General features: G+C 40.0%; 1 protein-coding gene across 1 annotated transcript; it reads right to left on the reverse strand.

Annotated features, from left to right (window-relative positions):
• Positions 1–204: 204 nt before the first annotated feature.
• LOC104221412 (uncharacterized) lies at positions 205–1303 on the reverse strand. Its single transcript, XM_009772483.1, has 3 exons — positions 905–1303; positions 588–812; positions 205–486 (listed from the first exon to the last, which is right to left on the reverse strand). The coding sequence occupies exons 1-3, from the start codon at positions 1301–1303 to the stop codon at positions 205–207; spliced, it is 906 nt and encodes a 301-aa protein (XP_009770785.1).
• Positions 1304–23662: the final 22359 nt, after the last annotated feature.

Below are 23662 nucleotides of genomic sequence, written 5' to 3' on the forward strand. Positions count from 1 at the left end.
TTTAAATTGTGGCATGGGGACATGCCACAAGTAAAAAGCAAGAGGTAAGAGAAACTCCCCTGAATCATCTAGTCTAGGTTTGAATCGAAGTTGGGGTCCAATTTGCACACCCGATCCAGTGCACACATTCATGCTGAATGTTTCTTCTTTGCCTCCTTCGGTACACCCCACACTAGTTATGCTTACTCTCTCCAGCTCTCTCTTTTAGGGCTTTTCCTTGAATTCAGAGTGCGCAATCGACTCGTGTCTAGGTGCACCTATTGCCTCCTTCATTTTGAACATCGCTCTTTCGTCCCCCACTCTTAGCATGAGCTGCCTTTCCTGAATATCAAGAAGAGATCGGCTAATAGCCAAGAAAGGTTTCCCTAAAATCAGAGGGACCTCCTTATTCTCTTCCATGTTCACCACGATACAGTCCATAGGGAACACAAATTTGTCCACCCGAACTAGCACATCCTCCAGTATTTCTTCAGGTTTGATTGTAGTCTAATCCACCACCTGCAAAGACACAGGTATAGATCTGATTACTCCAATCTCTCCTTCCAATTTCCTAAAAATAGACAAGGCAATAAGATTAATAGAAACACCTGAATTACACAAAGAATTTTCAAAATTTTAGTACTTCCTAAAGAGTAAGGTATAGTGAAACTATCTGTATCTCCACATTTTTGAAGGAACTTATTTTGCAGTATAACACTACAATGATCTGTGAGCTTGACAACCAATGTCTCTTCCACTTTCCACTTGTTGGACAAGATCTCCTTCAGGAACTTGGCATATACTGGCATTTGAGAGAGTAACTTAACATGCACCTGCTTGAGCACTTCTAGAAAATGCCCAAATTATTTGTCCAACTTTTTGTTTTTGTGCTTATGAGGGAAAGGTAGAGCATTCATATATTTACTATCTTCAGTCTCGCCATTACTTCTTTGTTTGTCTTTCTTCTTCCCGTTGGAACTTCAGATTTGTTCTTCTTCTTCAGACCATCCTCTTGCTCTGCCCTTAATTCACTCCTATGATGCTCATCATTTTTCTTCTCCTCTTTAGTCTTAACTTGATTTCCAGTCAACTCATCCTTCTGTGTTACCATCGGGTCCTGCAATGCTTTGCCATTCTTCAAAGACATTGCATTTATTGTTTCCTTGGGATTCCTTTCGGTATCCGCATGAAGTGTTCCTGGAGACCTCTTGGATAGCAAACTAACAATCTGCCCCACTTGCCTCTTGAAGTTTCGGATAATAGCACCATGAGTTTCAAATCTCTCATCTTTCTTAATAATGAAAGCCTTCATTAAATCTTCCATGCTAGACTGATTATACTATGGGGGATGATATTGCTTTCTCTGCTGATTTTGATATCCGGGAGCTCTTTGTCCCTGGGTTCTCACATTATTCTACTGCCATGAGTTCATAATTCCACTTGGTGAACTCCACAAAAAACCTAAGTGTCTCTGCCCCATGGAATTAATATTATTTCCACTTTGGTAGTTGCCTCTGTCAAATCTTTCCACAACATTTGCCACTTCATCTGCAGCTGAGGACTGACACTTGTATGTTGGATGACCCATTCCACAAAAGTCACAAACTGATGGTGGCTGACTCTGGATCTTGGCTAAGGTCAACTTTCTTATCTCCTTGGCCATGGTGTCTAGCTAAGCTTGCAATAATGTGTTAGAGTCCACCTGGTGAGCCCCAACATATTTTCTTCTGTCATTACTCTCAGTGGACCATTGGTTAGCATCCTCAGGCAATTCATCAAGGATAGAGACAATCTCCTTTGGAGTTTTCTTCAATAATGGACCTTCAACTGCGTTACTCAGAGTTAGTCGCAAGGAGGGTATCAGTCCATCCCAAAAGTCCTGGAGTTGCATCCACAAGCTGATTCCATTATGGTGACACCTTCTCAGTATCTCCTTGAATCTTTCCCAAGCTTTGAAGACCGTTTCAGTGTCCTTCTGGCATACGTTGTGAATTTCCTTCTTGAATTTCACTGTTTTTGCATCTGAGAAGTACTTGTGAAGAAACCTTTTTGCCATATCTTCCCATATTCTTATCGAGCCAGTTGGTAAGCTTCGAAGCTAGTGCTTGACGTCATCCTTCAATGAAAAGGGGAATGCCCTTAAGTAGACTTCATCTTGTGACACTCCATTGTACTGAATGTTAGGGTCTTCATTCTCCTTCCTTCTAAATATACAGTTGTTCTGGATGGTTTGAAGCAAGCCTTGCTTCATCTCAAAATTATTATCTGCTACAAGTGGAGGTTTGATACTTGATAGTCCCTGATCGTAGACTTGTTTGACATAGTCGCCTAATACTCTTCCAGGCTCGGGGGCGCATTTTCAAACTGCTCTTAAACCAGGGGTCGATTTAGATTGAACCTTCGACCCCCATCCTCTTTGACAGTCTCATCAACAGCTCTAAGGGCTGCTTCAGCTGCTAACTTTGCAACTTGTTCTCTGTGTTGTGCTGCCTCTATTACAGCAAAGTCTACTTCATCATTCTCATTGTTTGCCATTTTATGTTTAGTCGAAGTCTGACCCAAGAATGATCCACTTGATTCCTTCTCCTTTCTCAGTTGTTGCATGTGCTTGTCCAATTTTGGGTTGTATGTCACCAATTCCTTTGAAGAAGATCGAGTCATACACCAATGAACTTAACATTTTGCCTGCACATAGATGAAAGAATGGTGAGTAATAATAATAATAAAAAATAATTCCTAAATTAGCACCAAAAATATTTTTGAACAATATTGATTGCCAACCTCAACAATGTCGCCAAAATTTGACGAGCGCAAAACACTACATGAAATTGATGCTCGCTAGCTAAAGATAGTATGGTTTAATTGTCGTTTCCACAGGGATTTGATTTAAATAATGTTCAAGTAATTTCTTGTTTAACGCAATTCAGGATTATTAACACTTTGATTGAAAAGATTATGAACTAAAATTAACTATTAAAGCGAAAGCAATTGACAATTAATCGCAGGACGACAAGAGTTGAGCAACACCAAAATAATCATTGAGAGAAATAAGGATCGTGGCAGGATAGCTGTAGGATAGCTATTCGAGATCTAACACTAGTTCAATTCACTCCAACGTTCTAATGATTCTCACGAATTCACTCGATGATTAGTTTGACCGTATAGCCAAGACTCCTCTCTCGATTAAATCTGAACTCTACGAGGTGAACTAATATAAAACATTGTGAAGGTATGCAAGAATATGTTAATGGACTAGTTTTTAGGAAAACGTTTCTCGAATATTCTCCTGCTTGATTTACTTAAAAGAATCACTATATTAACCAAACAAAATAATGCAATGATAATCACCTAAAATATTTCTCTTTCGATTAAATAATTTGGTGAATAAAATTTTAATCAATTTAAAGCTCCAGAAACGAATTCATGCAAAATAATTAGAGTTAAAATTCATTAATATCAATAAAATACTATGTCCGTCAAACCCTAAAGTAAACTACTCCAAAATTACGGAGAAAGTAATCACAAATAGAGTTGAAGAATAAGAAAACATGAATTCAATCCAAACTTGGGTTTTGAGTTGAGGAAAGAATGATGAATCCTTGTGCTTTGAGTCTCCAATGCTCTTCCAATCTCCCGTAGGTCAAAAGTCCCTTCAAAAACGTATTTTTTGTGTATTTATACCGTGTAGAAGCGGGTCTGGACGGAACTACCCTTTCCAAGCCAAAACGGGAAAACACTCTAAGAAAATTACAAAAGCGTGGTGCCCTATGCGTCGCCCTATGCGCCATGCCAATGGGAAAGCTCAGAGAGCATGTTTTTTCCACTCTGCAGGAATTTTGCACTAGCACCTTGTGCCCCCGGACACGATACTGCATTTTTCTCAGAGTAATATTTTTTTCTCATTTTTTGACATCTAGACTTGGTCCTCGACCCCCAAACGTGATCCCGACTTACTTTCTTGGGGTTCTACTCAGACTTCAAAGTTCCAACTTGTTCATTTAGCTCCAAATTATCCTTTTAACTCCGAATCATTTCCTGCAAGACATAAAGCACGTTATATGTGCAATTCATTATCATTTATGCTCAAACACACGTAAACTGCAATAACTAGAGTGCATATGACTAAAATACGGGTTTCTAACCCACCATCAATTATAGAACACAAAAATATGGGAATCATCTTGAATTCTTGTTTTATGGCCTTATAATGCCAAAAATAAGGAACAGTCATGATGAAGTGATGACTATTGTGCAATACGTCATTTTGGATGGGCCTGCAAAATTTTTACTCCCTCAGTTTCAATTTAGATGACACACTTTCCTTATTAGTCCGTTAAAAAAGAATGATACATTTCTATAATTGGATATAATTCAACTTTAAGCTCTTCATTTTACCCATTTTACCCTTAATGAAAAGATTTTATAACCACACAAATGTCATGGCTCCATAAAGTTTTTACCCCTTAAACTTTTAAAATCACAAGTTTCAAAAGTCTCCCTCTTTTCTCTAAAACCCCATTCCGATTCAAACTACCTCATCTAAATTGAAACGTAGTGAGTACCTAATTCAAGGCCGGTCGCTCGAATTCATGTATATGGCGTGGACTTAACACACAAAAATCCGAGAATCGGTCTAAATTCCTATTTTATGGCCCTAAAAAATTATAAAATAAGGAACAATCATGATGAGGCGGTGATTCTTGTTCATTAGGTTATTTTTGATGGGCCTGCAAAATTTTAGGAGATTCGGGGCTGATCGTTTGAATTCATGCAGATGACGCAGACTATAACCCACGAAAATCTGGGAATCGTCCTGAGTTCTTGTTTTATGGACCTACTATGCTAAAAAAAAGGAACGATCATGGCAAAGTGATGACTATTGTTCATTAGGTTGTTTTTATGGTCCCGCAAAGTTATATGAGATATGGGGCCATTCACCCGAATTCATGCAGATGACATGGACTATATCATACGAAAATCTTGGAATTATCCAGAATTTCTGTTTTATGGCTCTAAAACACCGAAAAATGAGAAACGGTCATGGCGAAGCGATGACTATTGTTCACAGGTCATTTTGATGGGTCCGAAAATTTTTAGAGATTCGAGCTGGTCGCCCGAATTATGCAGATTGCCTAGATAATCGCACACGAAAATTTGGGAGTCGTCTTGAATTTATATTTTATGGCACTTGAAATGTTAAAAATTAGGAACGATCATGGTTAAGCAATGAATAGTGTTCATTAGGTCTTTTTGATAGGCCTATAATTTTTTATTTTGGGCCCTAAAATGACAAAAATGAGGAACGGTCATGGCGAAACGATGACTATTGTTTATTAGGTTTCTTACGAGCCCGCAAAATTTTAGAAGATTCAGTGCCCGATAAATCGAATTTATGTAGATGGTGTGGACTATAGCACTCAAAAATTTGGCACTCATTCTGCTTACCTGTTTTATGGCTCTAAAGCAACAAAAAACAAGGAACAATCAAGTTGAAGCGATGATTTTTGTTCATTAGCTCGTTTTTTACGGGCCCATAAATTTTTAGGAGATTCGGGTCCGATCATCCAAATTCATGTAGATGCTGTGAACTATTAGCACACGAAAATATGAGAACCGGGGTCAGTTCCTAAATTAGTACCAAAAGGTTTTTTGAACAATATTGATTGCCAATCTTCGGCAACGTCGCCAAAATTTGACGAGCGCAAAACACTACATGAAATTGATGCTCGCTAGCCAAAGATAGTATGGTTTAAATATCATCGCCACAAGGATTTGATTTAAATAATGTTCAAGTAATTTTTGGTTTAACACAATTCAAGATGATTAACAATTTGATTGAAATAATTATGAACTAAAATTAACTATTAAAACTAAAACAATTGACAATTGATCGCAGGAAAACAAGAGTTGAGCAACACCAAAATAATCAAAGAGAGAAATAAGGATCGTGACAGGATAGGTGAAGGATAGCTATTCGAGATCTAACTCTAGTTCAATTCACTCTAACAGTCTAATGATTCTCACGAATTCACTCGATGACTAGTTCAACCGTATAGCCAAGACTCCTCTCTTGATTAAATTTGAACTCTATGAGGTGAACTAATATAAAGCACTGTGAAGGTATGCTAGAATACGTTAATGGACTAGTTTTTAAGAAAGCATTTCTCTAATATTCTCCTAACTTGATTTAATCAACAATTCAACAAGCTCTTTCGATTACTTAAAAGAATCACAATATTAACCAAGCAAAATAATGCAAAGATAATCACCTAAAATATTCCTCTTTCGATTAAATAATTCGGTGAACAAAATTGCAATCAATTTAAAGCTCCAGAAACGAATTCATGCAAAATAATTAGAGTTAAAATTCACAAATATCAATAAAATACCATGTCTGTCAAACCCTAAAGTAAACTACTCCAAAATCATGGAGAAAGTCATCACAAATAGAATTGAAGAATAAGAAAACATGAATTCAATCCAAACTTGGGTGTTGAGTTAAGGAAAGAATGATGAATCCTTGTGCTTTGAGTCTCCAATGCTCTTCCAATCTCCCGTAGGTCAAAAGTCCCTTCAAAAATGTATTTTTGGTGTATTTATGCCGTGTAGAGACGGGTCCGAACAATCAAAAGTCCCTTAAAAAACGTATTAGGTCGTCCAAATTCATGTAGATGCTGTGGACTTTTCCAAAAAATGAGGAACGGTCATGGAGAAGCGATAACTATTGTTCATTATATCGTTTTATGGGCCCACAAGTGTTAGGAGATTCGGGGCCGGTCACCTGAATACATGTAGATGGCATAGACTATAGCACACTAAAATAAAGGAATCATCCTAAATTCCTGTTTTATGGCCCTAAACTATAAAAATGAGGAACGAATTGGCAAAATGATGACTATTGTTCATAAGGTCATTTTTTATCGGCCCGCAAAATTTTAGGAGATTTGGGGTCGGTCGCTAGCATTCATGCAAATGCCATGGACTATAGTACACGAGAATCTGGGAATCGTCATGAATTCTTATATTATAGCCCCAAAAAATCAAAACAATAAGGAACGATGATGCCAAAACGATGATTGTTGTTCATTAGGTTATTTTTATGGGCCCGCAAAATTTTTGGAGATTCGGGACCGGTCACCCAAATTCATGCAGATGGCACAAATTATAGCACTTGAAATTCTAGGAATTATCTTGAATTCCTGTTTTGCCCTAAAACGCCAAAAATAGGGAACAATCATGGTGAATCGATGACTATTGTTCACTAGGTCATTTTGGATGGGCACGTAAATTTATAGGAGATTTAGGGCCGGTCCCCCAAATTCATATATATGGCATGAATTATAGTACACAAAAATTTGGGAATCTTCCTGAATTCCTGTTTTTGGCGTTAATCTCCTGAATTTATGCAGATGTCGTGAACTATAGCACACGAAAATCTAGGAATCATCCCAAATTCCTATTTTTGGCCCTAAAACGCCAAAAAATGAGGAATGGTCATGGTGAAGCGCTAACTATTGTTCATTAGGTCGTTTTTTGGGGCCTGCAAAATTTTAGGAGATTCAAGGCCGGTTGTCTGAATTTATGCGGATGGTGCGGATTATAGCACGTGAAAATATGGGAATCATCCGGAATTCCTATTTTATGGCCCTAAAACGCAAAACAATGAGGAATGGTCATGGCGAAGCGATGACTATTGTTCATTAGATCGTTTTGGATGGGCCCGTAAAATTTGAGGAGATTCAGGGCCGGTTGCCCGAATTCATGTAGATGGCATGGAATATAGCACACGAGAATCTAGGAATCGTCATGAATTCCCTTTTTATGGCCCTAAAACAGCAAAAATATGGAATGGTCATGGCGAAATGATAACTATTATTCTAGCCGTTTTTGATGGGCCGGCAAAATTTTAGGAAATTCGGGGCGAGCACACGAAAATTTGTGGATCGTCCCGAATTCCTTTTTATGGCCCTAAAACGCCAAAGCACATGGAACGCTCATGGCGAAGTGATGCCTATTGTTCATTAGGTTATTTTTCATGGGCTGCAAAATTTTAGGAGATTCAAGACTGGTCGCCCTAATTCAAGCAGATGGCATGGATTATAGCACACAAAAATCTGGGAATCGTCCTGAATTCCTTTTTTATGGCCCTAAAATGCCAAAAAGGGAGCGGTAATTTGAGGAGATTTTGGGTCGGTCCCTCTAATTCATGCAGATGATGTGGACTATATCAAACGAAAATATGGGAATCGTTTCGAATTCCTTTTTATGGCCTAAAAACTCCAACAAGAGGAATGCTCATGGAGAAGCAATAACTATTGTTCATTAGGCCTTTTATGACCCTGCAAAATTTTTAGTTAATTCAGGGCCAGTCATCGGAATTCATACAGATGACGTGGACTATAGCATACAAAAAATCGGGAATCGTTATGAATTTTTTTTGACCCTAAAACGCCAAAAAATAATGACGGTCATGGTGAAACTTTGATTCTTGTTAGGTCATTATTTATGGGCCCACAAATTATTTTGAGATTCAGGACGATCGCTCGAATTTATGTAGATGGCATGGACTACAACACACGAAAATCTGGAAATTGTCCTGAATTCCTATTTTATGACCCTAAAACGCCAAAAAAGAGGAATGGTCATGGCAAAGCGATGATTATCATTCATTAGGTCGTTTTTATGGGCCCGTAAAATTTTAGGAGATTCGGGGCCGGTATTAATGCAGATGGTATGGACAATAACATATGAAAATCTGATAATCAACCTCAATTCTTATTTTATGGCCCTAATATGACAAAAAACAAGGAACGATCAAGGCGAAACAATAACTATTATTCATTAGGTTATTTTTGGTGGTCCCACAAAATTTTAGGAGATTCGGGGCCGATCGCTCGAATTCATCCAGATGGCGTGGACTATAGCACACGATAATCTGGGAATCGTCCCGAATTCCTATTTTATGGACCTAAAATGCTAAAGAATGAGAAACGGTGTAGGCTAACTGATGACTATTGTTCATTAGGTCGGGCCTGCAAAATTTTAGAAGATTCAGGATCTATCACTTGAATTCATGCAGATAGCGTGGATTATAACACACGAAAATATGGCCCTAAAGCGCCAAAATCGAGGAATGACCATGGAGAAGCAATGACTATTATTCATTAGGTTATTTTTATGGCCCTGCATAATTTTAGGAGATTCGGTCCGGTTGCCTGAATTCATGCAGATGACATTGATATAACGGACGAAAATATGAGAATTGTCCCAAATTCCTATTTTATAGCCCTAAAACGCCAAAAATGAGGAACGATCCCGGTGAAACGTGACTATTATTCATTAGGTCATTTTTATTGGCCCATAAAATTTTAGGAGATTTAGGGCCGGTCTCCCGAATTCATGCAGATGACATGGACTATAGTACCCGAAGATCGTCTTGAATTCTTATTCTATGACCTTAAAACGCTAAAAAACATGGTGAATCGATGACTATTGTTCATTAGGTCATTTCTGATGGGCCAAATTTTAGGAGATTCGGGGTCGGTCGACTGAATTCATATAGATGGCATGAACTATAACACATGAAATTTGTGAGAACCGTCCTGAATTCTTATTTATGGCCCTAGAAAGCCAAAAAACGAGGAACGATCATGGAAAAACGATGACTATTGTTCATTAAGTTGTTATAATGGGCCCACAGAATTTTAGGCGATTTGAGGCCGGTCGCCCTAATTCATGCACATGGCGTGGACTATAGCGCACAAAAAAAAATCTTAGAATCATCCTTAATTCCAGTTTTATTGCCATAAAACACTAAAATATGAGGAACGGTCATGGCGATGCAATTATGATTGTTCATTAAGTCATTTTTTGTAGGCCCATACAATTTTAGGATATTCGGGTCGACCACCCGAATTCATGCGGATAGCACACAAAAATTTGGGAATCGTCTTGAATTCCTATTTTTTCCCCTGAAATGCAAAAAATGAGGAATGCTCATGGTGAAGTAATGACTATTTTTCATCAAATCATTTTTATGGGCCCATAAAATTTTAGGAGGTACAAGTTGGTCGCTCGAATTCATGCAGATGACATGGACTATATAGCACATGAAAATCCAAGAATCATCTTGAATTCCTATTTTATGGCCCTAAAACGCCAAAAATGAGGAATGGTCAAGGCGAAGCGATGACCATTGTTCATTAGATCATTTTATAGACCCGCAAAATTTTAGGAGATTCGGGGTTGTTACTCGAATTCATGCAGATGGCGTGGACTACTACAGCACACGAAAATCGGGGAATCGTCCTGAATTCCTAATTTATGGCCCTAAAACGCCAAAAAATGATGAAGGGTCATGGAGAAGCGATGATTATTGTTCGTTAGGTTATTTTTTTTATTGTCCCTCAAAATATAAGGAGATTCGGGGCTGGTCACTCGAATTCATGAAGTTAGCGTGGACTATAGCATACGAAAATTTGTGAATCATGCGGAATTTCAGTTTTATAGCCTTAAAACATAAAAAAACAAGGAACGATTATGGCGAGGTGATGATTAATTTTCACCAGGTCATTTTTGATGGGCCAAAAAAATTTAGGCGATACGAGTCCGATCGCACGGACCCATGTATATGGCATGGGCTACAACATACGAAAATCTAGGAATCAGGGATAATAAAGTTTTATGGCTCTAAAACACCAAAAAAGAGGAACGAATATGGCAAAGAGATGACTATTGTTCCTTAGGCTATTTTAGATGGACCGACAAAATTATAGTCGATTGGGTTCGATTGTCAGAACCCATACAGATGGCGTGTGCTATAGCATAGAAAAATCTAGGATTTGGGGAGGGGGGGAGGGGAAGGGTTCTAGTTTTATGGCCCTAGAACGCCAAAAAAAACGTGGAACAATTATAGCGAGACGATCACTATTGCTATTTAGATTGTTTTTATTGGCTAGCAAAATTTTAAGAGATTCGGGTCCGGTCACCCGGACTTATTCATATGGCGTGGGTTATTGCACACGAAAATCTTGGAAGTGGACAAAATTCCAGGTTTATGGCCCTAAAACGCCCAAATTGAGGAACGATTATGGCGATGCGATGAATATTTTTTCTTAGGTCAATTTTGCTAGCCGGAAAAGTTTTAGGCGATACAGGTCCGGTCGCCTAGACCACCCATACATATGGCGAGGGCTATAACACACGAAAATTAGGAATCATGTGAAATTCCAGTTTTATAGCTCTAAAAAGACAAAAATAAGGAACAATCATGGAAATACAATGACTATTGTTCCTTAGATCGTTTTAGATAAGTCGGCAAAATATTAAGCGATTCGGGTCCCGTCGCCGAGACCCATGCAGACGACGTGGGATATAGCATATGAAATTATGGCAATCAGGCGGAATTCATGTTTTATGACCTTAAAACGCCAAAAAATGAGGAACAATCTTGGCGAGGTGATGACTATTATTCTTTAAGTGATTTTTGATAGGCCTGCATATGGCGTGGGCATATCACATGAAAATTTAGGAATGTGGCGGAATTTTAATTTTATGGCCCTAAAATGCAAAAAATGAGGAACGATCATGGAGAGCCGTTGACTATTATTCTGTGGGTCGTTTTAGATGGGTCGACAAAATTGTAGGCGATTCAGGTCCGGTCACCCGGATCCATACAGATTGCGTGGGCTATAACATTAAAAAAATCTGGCATTGGGTGGAATTCCAGTTTTATGGCCTTAATATTCCAAAAAATGAGGAATGATCACATAGAGGTGATGACTATTGTTCCTTAGGTCATTTTAGATGGACGACAATGTCACGACCCAATTCTGTTATAGGCCGTGATGGCGTCCAGCACCGTTGCTAGGCAAGCCAACAGTGAACAATCTTGTGATTTCCTTTTTTAATAGGTTTTCCAAGTAAATAACTTTCCTTACTTTAAAAAATTTAATAAATAACAAGTTTAAAATACTTAAAACGAAAGAAGTTGAATGCAATCATAACCATAGAAATAAAACCAAAACCACAAGTCTACTAGTGTGTGCTAAGACCTAGTGTCACAAGAGAATATGCTACTAGTAGAATATACAAAAGACTACTACTCTGCTGTCTGAAATGGAAAGACAGAACAATAACAAAAGAAAGACTCCGGCTATTGCAGAACGGCTCGGAAGGCAGCTCACCATGTAGTCTCATAATTTCACGGGTGCGCGCCAGACTGATACCCAGATGCACCTGCCTCAGATCCTGCACATTCAAGTGCAGAAGTGTAGCGTGAGTACATAAACAATATGTACCCAGTAAGTATCCAGTCTAACCTCGAAGAAGTAGTGCCGAGGGGTCGACTTTGACACTTACTATGAGCTAACAATAATATGTCAAAATTATAACTACGCATGGATTACAAGAATAATATTGAAAACTCAATAACAGGAAATAGTAAATAATCCTTTCATAAATATTAAGCCCCAAATTTATTTTCATCATTTAACAATTTATATCTCAAGCCAATGAAACAATATCAATTAAAATGGGTTCCACAGATTTATCATGCGAAAATTATGCCGAGGTCGTCTGACCCGATCCAACATAATAATATTTAAATTGTGCACCGCTGGAGGTCGAACACACGAACTATAGATGCATTTATCTGCTACCGAGGTGTTCGGCCCGCTCTACAAATAGAAAATACTTTAAAGAAACACAGATTCTCAGTAACAGTCAAGTGTTCCATTCACAACTTAAAGTAAGTGAAATTTAATCTTTTACAATTCTTTTATCAATTTTCAATATGACTTAGGGGTGCATATGTTTCAAGTATAGCATGATATGGATCCTAGACTACCCCAGACAATGGCATGATAAGTAGCTACGTACGGGCTCTCGTCACCTCGTACGTACATAGCCCCCACAAATAGTAACACATATTAATTAATTCACCTATGGGGTTAATTTTCTCTTACAAGGTTAGCAAAGAGACTTACCTTGTTTTACAGTCTACTTACCGGTCCAAGATTGTGCTCAAACCCTCAATTCGGTGCCAAACGACTCGAAACTAGTCAAATCTTATATAACATAGTCAATACATGGTCAAAAGTTCATATTCTTACTATCAAAGTAATTTCCCAATCCTATTTGAAGAATTCCAAAAATTCATTCTCGGGCCCACGTGCCCAAATTCTATAAATATTTGGAGAAAGTTGTTACCCATAACCCCATGAAGTCAAATATATGATTTTTACCAAATTCCATAACCATTTTGTGGTCAAATCCCATTTTTATCAAAACCTTAGGTTTTTCATCTAAACCCTTGATTTCACCAATTTTTACATATTAATCTACCCATAATCTATGTATTTAACTCATATTGTGTAGAAATTACTTACCTCAAAGTGCTAGGTGAAAACCCTTTTCCAAAAGCTCCAAAAGTTGGCCAAGAGATGAAAGGAAATGAACTAAATGGTCTAAGTCCCGCATTTAATAATGTTGTGTACATGTCGTAGATATCGCATTTGCCACACCTGGTTCTCAAATGCGAAGGTCGCAAATGCGAAAAATCCATCACAAATGTGAACCTTGGCTCCCACTGCTAAGGTCTAAGGATCGCAAATGCGGCCATTGACAAGGTCGCAAATGCGACCAAAAGATCGGAAATGCAAACACTGCCCAGCTCAGGCTTCTTCGCAATTGCGAAGCCTTCCTCGCAAATGCGAACAAATTCTCGCATTTGTGATACCTGCAACAACAGCCAAGAAACACCAGAAAAACTGAAGCTTTTCTCATCTTCCCGAATGTCCGAAACTCACTCGAGCCCTCGGGGCTCCACACTAAACAACCAAACAAGTCTAACGATATCATACTAACTTGCTCGCGCGACGAAACACTGAAATAACAAAAAAAATCAATGTGTCGGATGCCAAAACGCATGGATTAACTCATGAACTCAAAAACTTCTAAAAATACTTCCGCGCATGCGATTCTTATCAAATCAACTCATAATGACGCTAAATTTTGCGTGCAAGTCTTAAATGACATTGCAGACCTACTCCTACTCCCAGAACTGGAATTCGACCCCGATATCAAAAGGTCCTCCCTCGATCAAACTTTCCAAAAACTTCAAATTTCCAACTTTCGCCAAATGACCCCTAGACGACCTACGGACCTCCAAATCCACTTCCGGATGCTCTCCTAAGTCCAGGATCACCATACGGAGCTATTCCTGGGCTTGGAATCCAAAACGGACGTCTATAATGTAAAAATCCACTTCAACCCAAACTTATAAAATTTATCCAAAATGCCAACTTTCACTATTAGGCGACGAAATGCCCCCGAGTCATCCAAGACCCGATACAAACATACGAACAAGTCCGAAATCATCATACGAACCTATTGGAACCGTCAAATCCTGATTTCGAGGTTATTTACTCAAAATATTGACTGAAGTCAATCTTAGACTTTTAAGCCAACCTTAAGGAATCAAGTGTTAAGATTTCAACCCGACCCCTTCCAAATCCCAAACTAAACATCCCCGCAAGTCATAAAACAGTAAAAACAAAGTGTGGGAATTCTTATTTAGAGGAACGAGGTTCTAGAAAGCAAAATGACTGGTCGGATCGTTATATTCTCCACATCTTAAACAAACGTTCGTCCTCGAACGGGTTTAGAATCATACCTGGCTGAATAAGTGTGGATACTACTCCGCATGTCCTCGGACTCCAAGGTTGCCTCCTTGTCTAGTTGTCCCCTCCACTGAACCTTTACAGTGGAAATCCTCTTGGATCTCAACTGGCAAACCTGCCTATACACAATGGCAACTTCTCCTCCTTATAACCCAGGCTCTCATATAACTGAATCGTGCTGAAGTCCAGCACATGTGACAAGTCGGCATGATACCTCCAGAGCATAAACATGTGGAAAACCAGATGGACTTCCGATAGACTGGGAGGTAAAGCAAGCTTATAAGTAACCTCCCCAACTCGTCTCAACAACTCAAATTGGCCTGTAAACCTTGAGCTCAACTTGCCCTTCTTCCTAAATCTCATAATCCCTTTTATCGGTGAAAGTTCAGGAGAACCTTCTCGCCCACCATAAATGATAAATCACATACCTTCTGATCCGCATAACTCTTCTGTCTGGACTACGCAATGCGAAGTCGTTCCTGAATCAACTTTACCTTTTCCAAGGCATCTTTCACCAAATTAGTACTGTATAACTTAGCCTCACCGGACTCAAACCACCCAAAGGGAGAATGACATCGCCGACCATATAAAGCCTCAAATGGAGCCATCTCGATGTTGGACTGATAACTGTTGTTGTAAGAAAACTCGGCCAAAGGTAAGAATCGATCCACTTCCCTTCAAAGTCAATCACACATGCTCTGAGCATGTCCTCCAAGATCTGAACTGTCCGTTTTGACTGCCCGTCGGTCTGTGGATGAAATGTTGTGCTGAGCTCTACACGGGTCCCCAACTCACTCTGTACCGCTCTCCAGAAATGTGAAGTAAACTGAGGGCCTTTATCTGATATGATGGAAACAGACACACCATGCAACCAAACTATCTCCTGAATATAAATCTAGGCCAACCTCTCTAAAGTATATGTAGTCACAACTGGAATGAAGTGTGCCAACTTGGTCAACCTATCGAAAATGACCCAAATTGCATCAAAATTCCGCAAGGTCCACAACAACCCAACTACGAAGTCCATAGAAATGCGTTCACATATCCACTCCAGTATAGTCATCTGCTCGAGTAGGACACCTAGCCTATGGTGTTCATAGTTAACCTGCTAGAAATTTAGGCACCTAACTACAAACTCAACTATGTCTTTCTTCATCTGCCGCCATCACTAATGCTACCTCAAGTCATGATACTTCTTCATAGTACCTAGATCAATTGAATATCAAGAATTGTGTATCTCCTCTAGAATACTCTCCCTCAAGCCATCAACATTAGGAACACATAGATTACCCTAGAGTCGCAGAACACCATCCTCGCCGATAGAAACCTCCTTGTCACCACCCTATAGTACCGTCTCTATGAAAACCATCAAGTGCAGATCATCAAATTATTGTGCCTTGATATGCTCCAATAGTGAACATTGGCAATGACATATGCAAGAACTCGACTGGGCTCTAAAATGTTCAACCTCACAAGTCTGTTAGCCATGGACTAAATGTCCAAAGCTAGTGGCCTCTCCTCTGCTGAGATGAATGCCAAGCTACCCATACTCTCTGCCTTTCTGCTCAAGGAATCTGCAACCACATTCACTTTGCCTGGATGATAAAGAATGGTAATATCATAATCCTTCAGTAACTCAAGCCATCTGCGTTGCCTCAAATTGAGATCCCTTTGCTTGAACAAATGATGCAAGCTACGGTGATCAGTGTAAACCTCATAGGACACCCCATAAAGATAGTGCCGACCTTCCAGGCATGCCACCAGATCATGATATTGATTTCTGTATTGATTTGTCTCCAAGTACCTAGCCTATATCTATCCCACCATACCGTATGGCCCCGAAAGAGTTGGAGGAGTTGAAGGAGCAACTTGAGGAGTTGCTAGCAAAAGGGTTTGTTAGACCAAATGTATCGCCTTGGGGTACACCAGTGTTATTTGTGAAGAAGAAAGATGGGACAATGCGGATATGCATTGATTACCGCCAGTTGAACAAAGTTACCATCAAGAACAAGTAACCGTTGCCGTGCATTGGTTAATTGTTTGACCAGTTGCAGGGTGCTAGGGTGTTCTCTAAGATCGACTTGAGATTAGGGTATCATCAGTTGAAGATTTGAGACTTGGATGTTCCGAAGACTGCTTTCCGTACTAGATATGGCCATTATGAGTTTCTGATGATGTCCTTCAGCTTGACTAATGCCCCAGCAGCATTAATGGATTTGATGAACAAGGAGTTTAGGCCTTATATTGATTCGTTCGTCATTGTCTTCATTGATGATATTTTGATCTACTCACGTAGCTTGGGGAGCACATTTGAGAGTAGTGCTTCACACATTGCGAGAACATAAGCTATATGCTAAGTTCTCCAAGTGTGAGTTTTGGCTAGAGTCTGTGGTATTCTTGGGTCATGTTGTATCAGGAGAGGGTATTCCGGTGGATCCCAAAAAGATTGAGGCAGTTCATAGTTGGCCTCGTCCTACATCGGTGACTGAGATTAGGAGTTTCCTAGGGTTAGCAGGTTATTATCGCTGGTTTGTGCAGGGATTTTCATGTATTGCAGTACCTCTGACTAGATTGACCCAAAAGGGTGCTCTATTCCGTTAGTCCGATGATTGTGAGGCAAGCTTTCAGAAACTCAAGATAGCTTTGACTTCAGCACCGGTTCTAGTATTGCCTTCCGGTTTGGGAATTTATACGGTGTATTGCGATGCTTCACGCGTTGGCCTGGGTTGTGTATTGATGCAGGATGGGCGAGTTATTTCATATGCTTCATGTCAGCTAAAGATTCATGAGAAGATTTACCCTGTGCATGACCTAGAGTTATCCACTATTGTTCATGCTCTTAAGATTTGGAAGCATTATCATTGTGGGGTGTCATGTGAGGTTTACATCGATCATCGCATCTTCCAGCATTTTTTCAAGCAAAAGGATCTCAATTTGAGGCAGCGTAGATGGCTCGAGTTACTGAAGGATTATGACATCACCATTCTTTATCATCCGAGCAAGGCAAATGTGGCCACAGATGCCTTAAGCAGGAAGGTAGAGAGTATGTGTAGCTTGGCATTCATTTCAGCAGAGGAGAGGCCACTAGCTTTGGTCATTCAGTCCTTGGCAAACAGATTTGTAAGGTTAGACATTTCAGAGCCCAGCTGAGTTCTTGCATGTGTTCTTGCCCAGTCTTCACTATTGGAGCAGATCAAGGCTCGACAGTTTGATGATCCGCACTTGGCAGTCCTCAGAGAGATGAACTATAGGGTGGTGCCAAGGGGGTTTTTGTGGGCGATGATGGTGTTCTACGACTCCAGGGTCGTATGTGTGTCCCTAATGTCGATGGCTTGAGGGAGAAGATTCTAGAGGAGGCACACAATTCTCGGTATTCCATTCATCCAGGTGCTACAAAGATGTATCGTTACCTAAGGCAGAATTATTGGTGGCGGCGGATAGAGAAAGATATAGTTGAGTATGTGGCTAGGCGCCTAAATTGTCAGCAGTTTAAGTGTGAGCACCAAAGGCTAGGTGGCCTACTCCAGCAGATGACTATACTAGAGCGGAAATAGGAGCGCATTACCATGGACTTCGTAGTTGGGTTGCCGCGAACCTTGCAGAAGTTTGATGTTGTTTTGGTCATTGTTGACAGGTTGACCAAGTCGACACACTTAATTCCGGTTTTGACTACTTATACTTCAGAGAGGTTGGCCTAGATTATATTCGAGAGATAGTTCGGTTGCACGAGGTGCCTATTTCCATCATATCAGATAGGGGCCCTCAGTTAACTTCGCATTTTTGGAGTGCCGACATAGTGAGTTGGGGACCCATGTAGAGCTTAGCACTGTGTTTCACCCTCAGACTGACGGGCAGTCAGAGCGGACAATTCAGATACTAGAGGAAATGCTCAGGGCATGTGTGATTGACTTTGAAGGACAGTGGGATCAGTTCTTGCCTTTGGCTGAGTTTGCTTACAACAACAGTTATCATTCCAGCATTGAGATGGCTCCATTTGAAGCTTTATATAGTCGGCGATGTCATTCTCCCATCGAGTGGTTTGAGTCCGGTGAGGCTAAGTTATATGGTACTGATTTGGCGAAGGATTCCTTGGAAAATGTGAAGTTGATTCAGGAGCGATTCCACACAGCACAATCTAGATAGAAGAGTTGCGCGGATCGGAAGGCGCGATATATATAATTTATGGTAGGTGAGAAGGTTCTCTTGAAAGTCTCACCAATGAAGGGCAATATGAGATTAAGGAAGAAGGGAAAGCTGAGCCCAAGATTTATAGGCCCATTTGAGGTGTTGAGGCGGGTTTGGGAGGTTGTTTATGAGCTTACTTTACCCCCAACCTATTAGGGGTTCATCCGGTATTTCACGTGTCAATGCTTCGAAGGTATCACGCCGGCTTGTCACATGTATTAGACTTCAGCACTATTCAGTTGGATGAGAGCTTGGGTTATGAGGATGAGCCAGTTGCCATTGGTGTTAGACATGATCTCCAGTTGAGATCCAAGAGGATTTCCATGGTAAAGGTTCAGTGGAGGGGACAACTAGTTGAGGAGGCGACCTGGGAGTCCAAGGAGGACATGCAGAGCAAATATCTACACTTATTTAGCACTTCATGTATGAATCTAAACTAGTTCGAGGACGAACGTATGTTTAAGAGGTGGAGAATGTAATAACCCGTCTGGTCGTTTTGTTTCCTAGAACCCCATTCCCCTATATAAGACTTCCCATACTTTCTTTTACTGATTTATGACTTGCGGGGACGGTTAGTTCGGGATTTGGAAGAGTTCGGGTTGGAATCAGAACACTTGGTTCCTTAAGGTTGGCTTAAAAGGCCGAGTTTGACTTCAGTCAACATTTTGAGTAAACGGCCTCAGAATAGGGATTTGACGGTTCCAATAGTTTGTATGATGATTATGACTTGGACGTATGTTCGGATCGGGTTTTGGATGACCTGGGAGCATTTTGGTGCCTAATAGCGAAAGTTGGTTTTTGAAGGTTTTAGAAGTTCTTTAAAAATTTGGTTTGGAGTAGGTTTTGGTGATATCGAGGCCCAAATGGTATTTTGAGACCGGGAATAGTTCTGTAATGTCATTTAAGACTTGCACGCAAAATTTGGTGTCATTCCGAGTAGTATAAGTACGTTTCGGTGCATAGGGAGTAAATTGAAGAACTTGAAGTTCATATTTTTATTCAATTGGTTTAGGATGTGATTCTTAGTTTTGATGTTGTTTTGTATGTTCCAAGAGCTCGAGCGAGTCTGTTTTATGATTCCAAACTTTTTGGTATGTTCGGGCGGGGCCCAAGGGACCCCAAGTGTTAAAACGGACGAGTCTCAGATCAATTCTTAGCTTAAGGAAAATGTTGAAGCCTTCAGCTGCTGATGTAAGGGCACTTGCGCTTGGCCAGCCGCAGGTGTGAGCTCGCACGTGCAAGCCACAAGCCGTAGAAGCGGACTAGCAAGGAGAGGCCGGTGACCGCAGAAACGAACCAGAGACAACACCTGCGAAGGTGAAGGTGCGAAGGTAGCCATCGTAGAAGCGGCCTATGCACTGCAGGTGCGAAAAATCTGGAGGCAGTGAGGTTCAATTAATACGCAACTTAAACCATTTTTACACATTTCACTCACTCCATGGGCAATTTTTGGAGCTTCTGAAGAGGGGTTTTCATCGAGCTTTGTGAGTGTGATGACCCGAAAGGTCATCTTCTGTTTTAGAACCCAATTCTGTGCTTTTAAGCCTTAAAATCTCATTTTTACCCTCATCTATTTGCATGCGCAGTTCGGGCGTGTTTCCGGAAAGCTTTTATGCTAAAAGTTGATGAAAATAAGAGATTTTGCCTAAAAACTTCATTTGAGTTGACTATGGTCAACATTTTTGTTGAACAGACCCGGATTCATGATTTGATGGTCCAGGTGAGTCCGTATCATGATTTGGGACTTGGACGTATGCCCGAAGTCAAAATCGGAAGTCCCTAGCTCAAGATATCGGACTTTGTCGAAATTTGATAGTTAAAGGCTAAATGCATTAGGGATGTTTAGCCAATGTTTGAATTTTGGATAACAGGTCCGTATATTGGTTCCGGAACCCGATATAGATCCAATACCATATTTATGACTTGTCTGTGAAATTTGGTGAGAACGAAGTTGATTTGACGTGATTCGCGTCCGGTTGAGAAAAATAGAACTTATTAAAGTGTTCTGGAGAACTTCATTTGGTTTGGTGCTAAATTTGTAGTTCTAGGTGTTATTTTCGCAATTTGATCGTGCGAGCAAGTTTGTATGATATTTTTAGGCTTGTGTGCATGTTTGGTTTGGAGCCCCAGGTCTCGGGTAAGTTTTAGATAGGCTATAGAGTGATTTAAACTTGGAAAAATTTGCTGGTGTAACTGATCTTGTTGTAGGCCTCTAATCTCACAAGGCATCACAATTGTAATCTTTGAGAGATTCGCATTTGCGAGCTTCTCATCGTAAATGAGAAGAGAATCTGGGCCACACAGGTTTCGCAATTGCGAAACAAACTTCTCATTTGCGAAGTTGGTCTAGGGAGGGTAGCCTTCACATTTACGACGATTGTGTCGCATTTGCGATCAACCAGTGTTCGCATTTGCGAACATTTCCTCGCAATTGTGTATTATGCAGAAATGAGAAGGGGTTCACATTTGCGATGCTTCCTTCTCATTTGTGGACTTCGCATTTGCGAAGCCCAGGTCGCAAATGCGACATCTGTAGGTGATGAAAAGAGACTTAGACGAGATATTTCTCCCATTCTTCAAATTTTCAAAACCTAAAACACAAGATGCAATTTTCCAAAGACCTTTTCTTTCCCAAATTATAGGTAAGTGATTCTAAACTAGTTTCTTTCAATCTTTCACTTCATTTTACAAGATTTCAACTTATAACCAAAGGTTTTCATGGTGGAATAGGGGATTTTTGGGTAGAAACTAGGGATTTCAAAATTTGGGGATTTAGACCTCAAATTGAGGTCGGATTCCAAAACCAATTATATATCCGGGATCAGGGGTGAATGGATAATCGGATTTTGCTTCGAATTTTGGGTTTGGACCAAGAGGGACCGCGTGTTGACTTTTGTTGAATTTTTCAATAATGACCAAAATCGAATTTTTGTTTTCGTGGGTGATTCCTAAGGCTTATTTTGAATCGTTTGGTTGGTAATTTGCTAGATATTGTTGGTTCGGAGGCTAGTTTGAATGGCAAAGCCATGGTTGAGATTTGAGTGGTCTTTGGAGCGAGGTAAGTGTAGTGTCTAACTTTGACTTGACGGAATTAGGAAACCTTGGACTAAGTTTTATGTGATTCTCATGCGAACGGCGTATATGCGAAGTGGCAAGTGCTTATATGCCGCCGAATTATCTATTTCTCCATAATTTACCTTTTTCTTTAATTGTTTTCCTTTCCTATCTTAACTGTTATATGTTGTAAATGCTTTCCGCGCTTAACTGCTACCTGTTAGTCAATATCTTCTCCTGCTAATGATGTTAGTTCTTTTTATAGTTTCCCGAATCTGTGCTATTTGCTTAACTTGACTTGTTTGCACATTCTAATTGTTAATTGCTGGATTGGTCTCGCTGTGTAGTGTTACTTATGTAGATTCTATATTGTGCGAGGTTTCCTTTGGTTCGGTTTGGTAGTTATTTATTGCAAAGGCTTTGTAGTTTTAACTGTTGATTTGACTGTTTAGGTGAGTATTTGGTACTGATATGGTTGGATCGAGCTGCACGCCGCATCGGGTGTAATATGGGTGGATTTATATGGTAGAATAAGGGTGAATTCATATTGTACGGCGGGATCGAGTTGCACGCCGCAACATGTGGAATAAGGGTGGATTGATATGGTGAAATAAGGGTGAATTATGATTCTGATATTTACATATGGTGGGATCGGGTTGCGCGCCGCAACATATTTATATTATTTATTGTTGTTGATATTGTAATGGTGAAATAAGGGAGGATTTTGTGTTTTCTGGTTGGATCGGGTTGTGCACCGCAACAATCTATATATTTATATTACTTGAGTTGTGTTGGCTTCCGATATTTGTTTGAACTGTTAAGGTATTGGTGATTCTGGCCGGTGCTGGTTTATTCTTGAGGTCGCGATTATTATTCAGTTGGCTACTTAAATTCTGTTAAGTATTTCCATTATTTTGTCATTATTATATATTGTGTACAAGTTATAGTGTAGGTGACCCGCCTTAGCCTCGTCACTACTTCATCTAGGTTAGGCTCGGCACTTACCAGTACATGGGGTCAATTGTACTGATACTATACTTGAACACTGTGTAGATTTTGGAGTCAATCCCAACGGCGGTTATTAGCATGCCCAGATTGGACATCGGCGGAGACGAGGTACAACTGTTCATCGCTCGCAGTCCTGGAGTCCCCATCCTCTTTTCTCTTTTAGCTGTATAACTTCATTCAGACAACTTTGTACTTATTTCAAACCTTTATATGTATTACTTTAGAAACTCGTGCACTTGTGACACTAGGTTTAGGGAATTGTAATAGACGTTTGGCTGGTTTAGTTTCCTCATTTATACTTGGAACATATATGTTATTTTAGTTCGTTATTATTGTCATCATTTAAACAGTTAAAAGAAGCAAATTGTTCTAATGTTGGCTTGCCTAGCAAGTGCAATGTTAGGCGCCATCACGGTCCTGACGATGCAAATTCCGGGTTGTGACAAGTCTGTATTAGAGCACTAGGTTACATAGGTCTCACGAGTCACGAGCAAACTTAGTAGAGTTTAGGGGATCCGTACAGAGATGTCTGTACTTATCTTCCAGAGGCTATGGATTTAGGAATATTTTCACTTCTATTATTCTCTATCATGCGATTTTGTTAGGCCGGTAGCTACAACACAACCAGTGATGGATCAGCTATGTCTTTTGAGGCTTTATGGAGATTGGATAGGTTTACCAAGCTTTTCCCAGTTCACTTCAGTGGTACATCTTCAGAGGATCCCTAGGACTATCTGGACAGCTGTCATAAGGTG

This window comes from Nicotiana sylvestris, chromosome 8 (assembly GCF_000393655.2).
Source record: "Nicotiana sylvestris chromosome 8, ASM39365v2, whole genome shotgun sequence".
Classification (NCBI taxonomy): Eukaryota; Viridiplantae; Streptophyta; class Magnoliopsida; order Solanales; family Solanaceae; genus Nicotiana; species Nicotiana sylvestris.

Excerpts from the sequence above, each read along its gene's own strand:
- LOC104221412 (XM_009772483.1), bottom strand. The coding sequence starts at position 1,303 with ATGGAAGATTTAATGAAGGCTTTCATTATTAAGAAAGATGAGAGATTT. Across the intron at positions 813-904 it reads TAATGGCGAGACTGAAGATA|GTGCATGTTAAGTTACTCTC; the intron begins GTAAATATATGA and ends GTGCTCAAGCAG. Across the intron at positions 487-587 it reads AAATTCTTTGTGTAATTCAG|ACTACAATCAAACCTGAAGA; the intron begins GTGTTTCTATTA and ends GTGGTGGATTAG.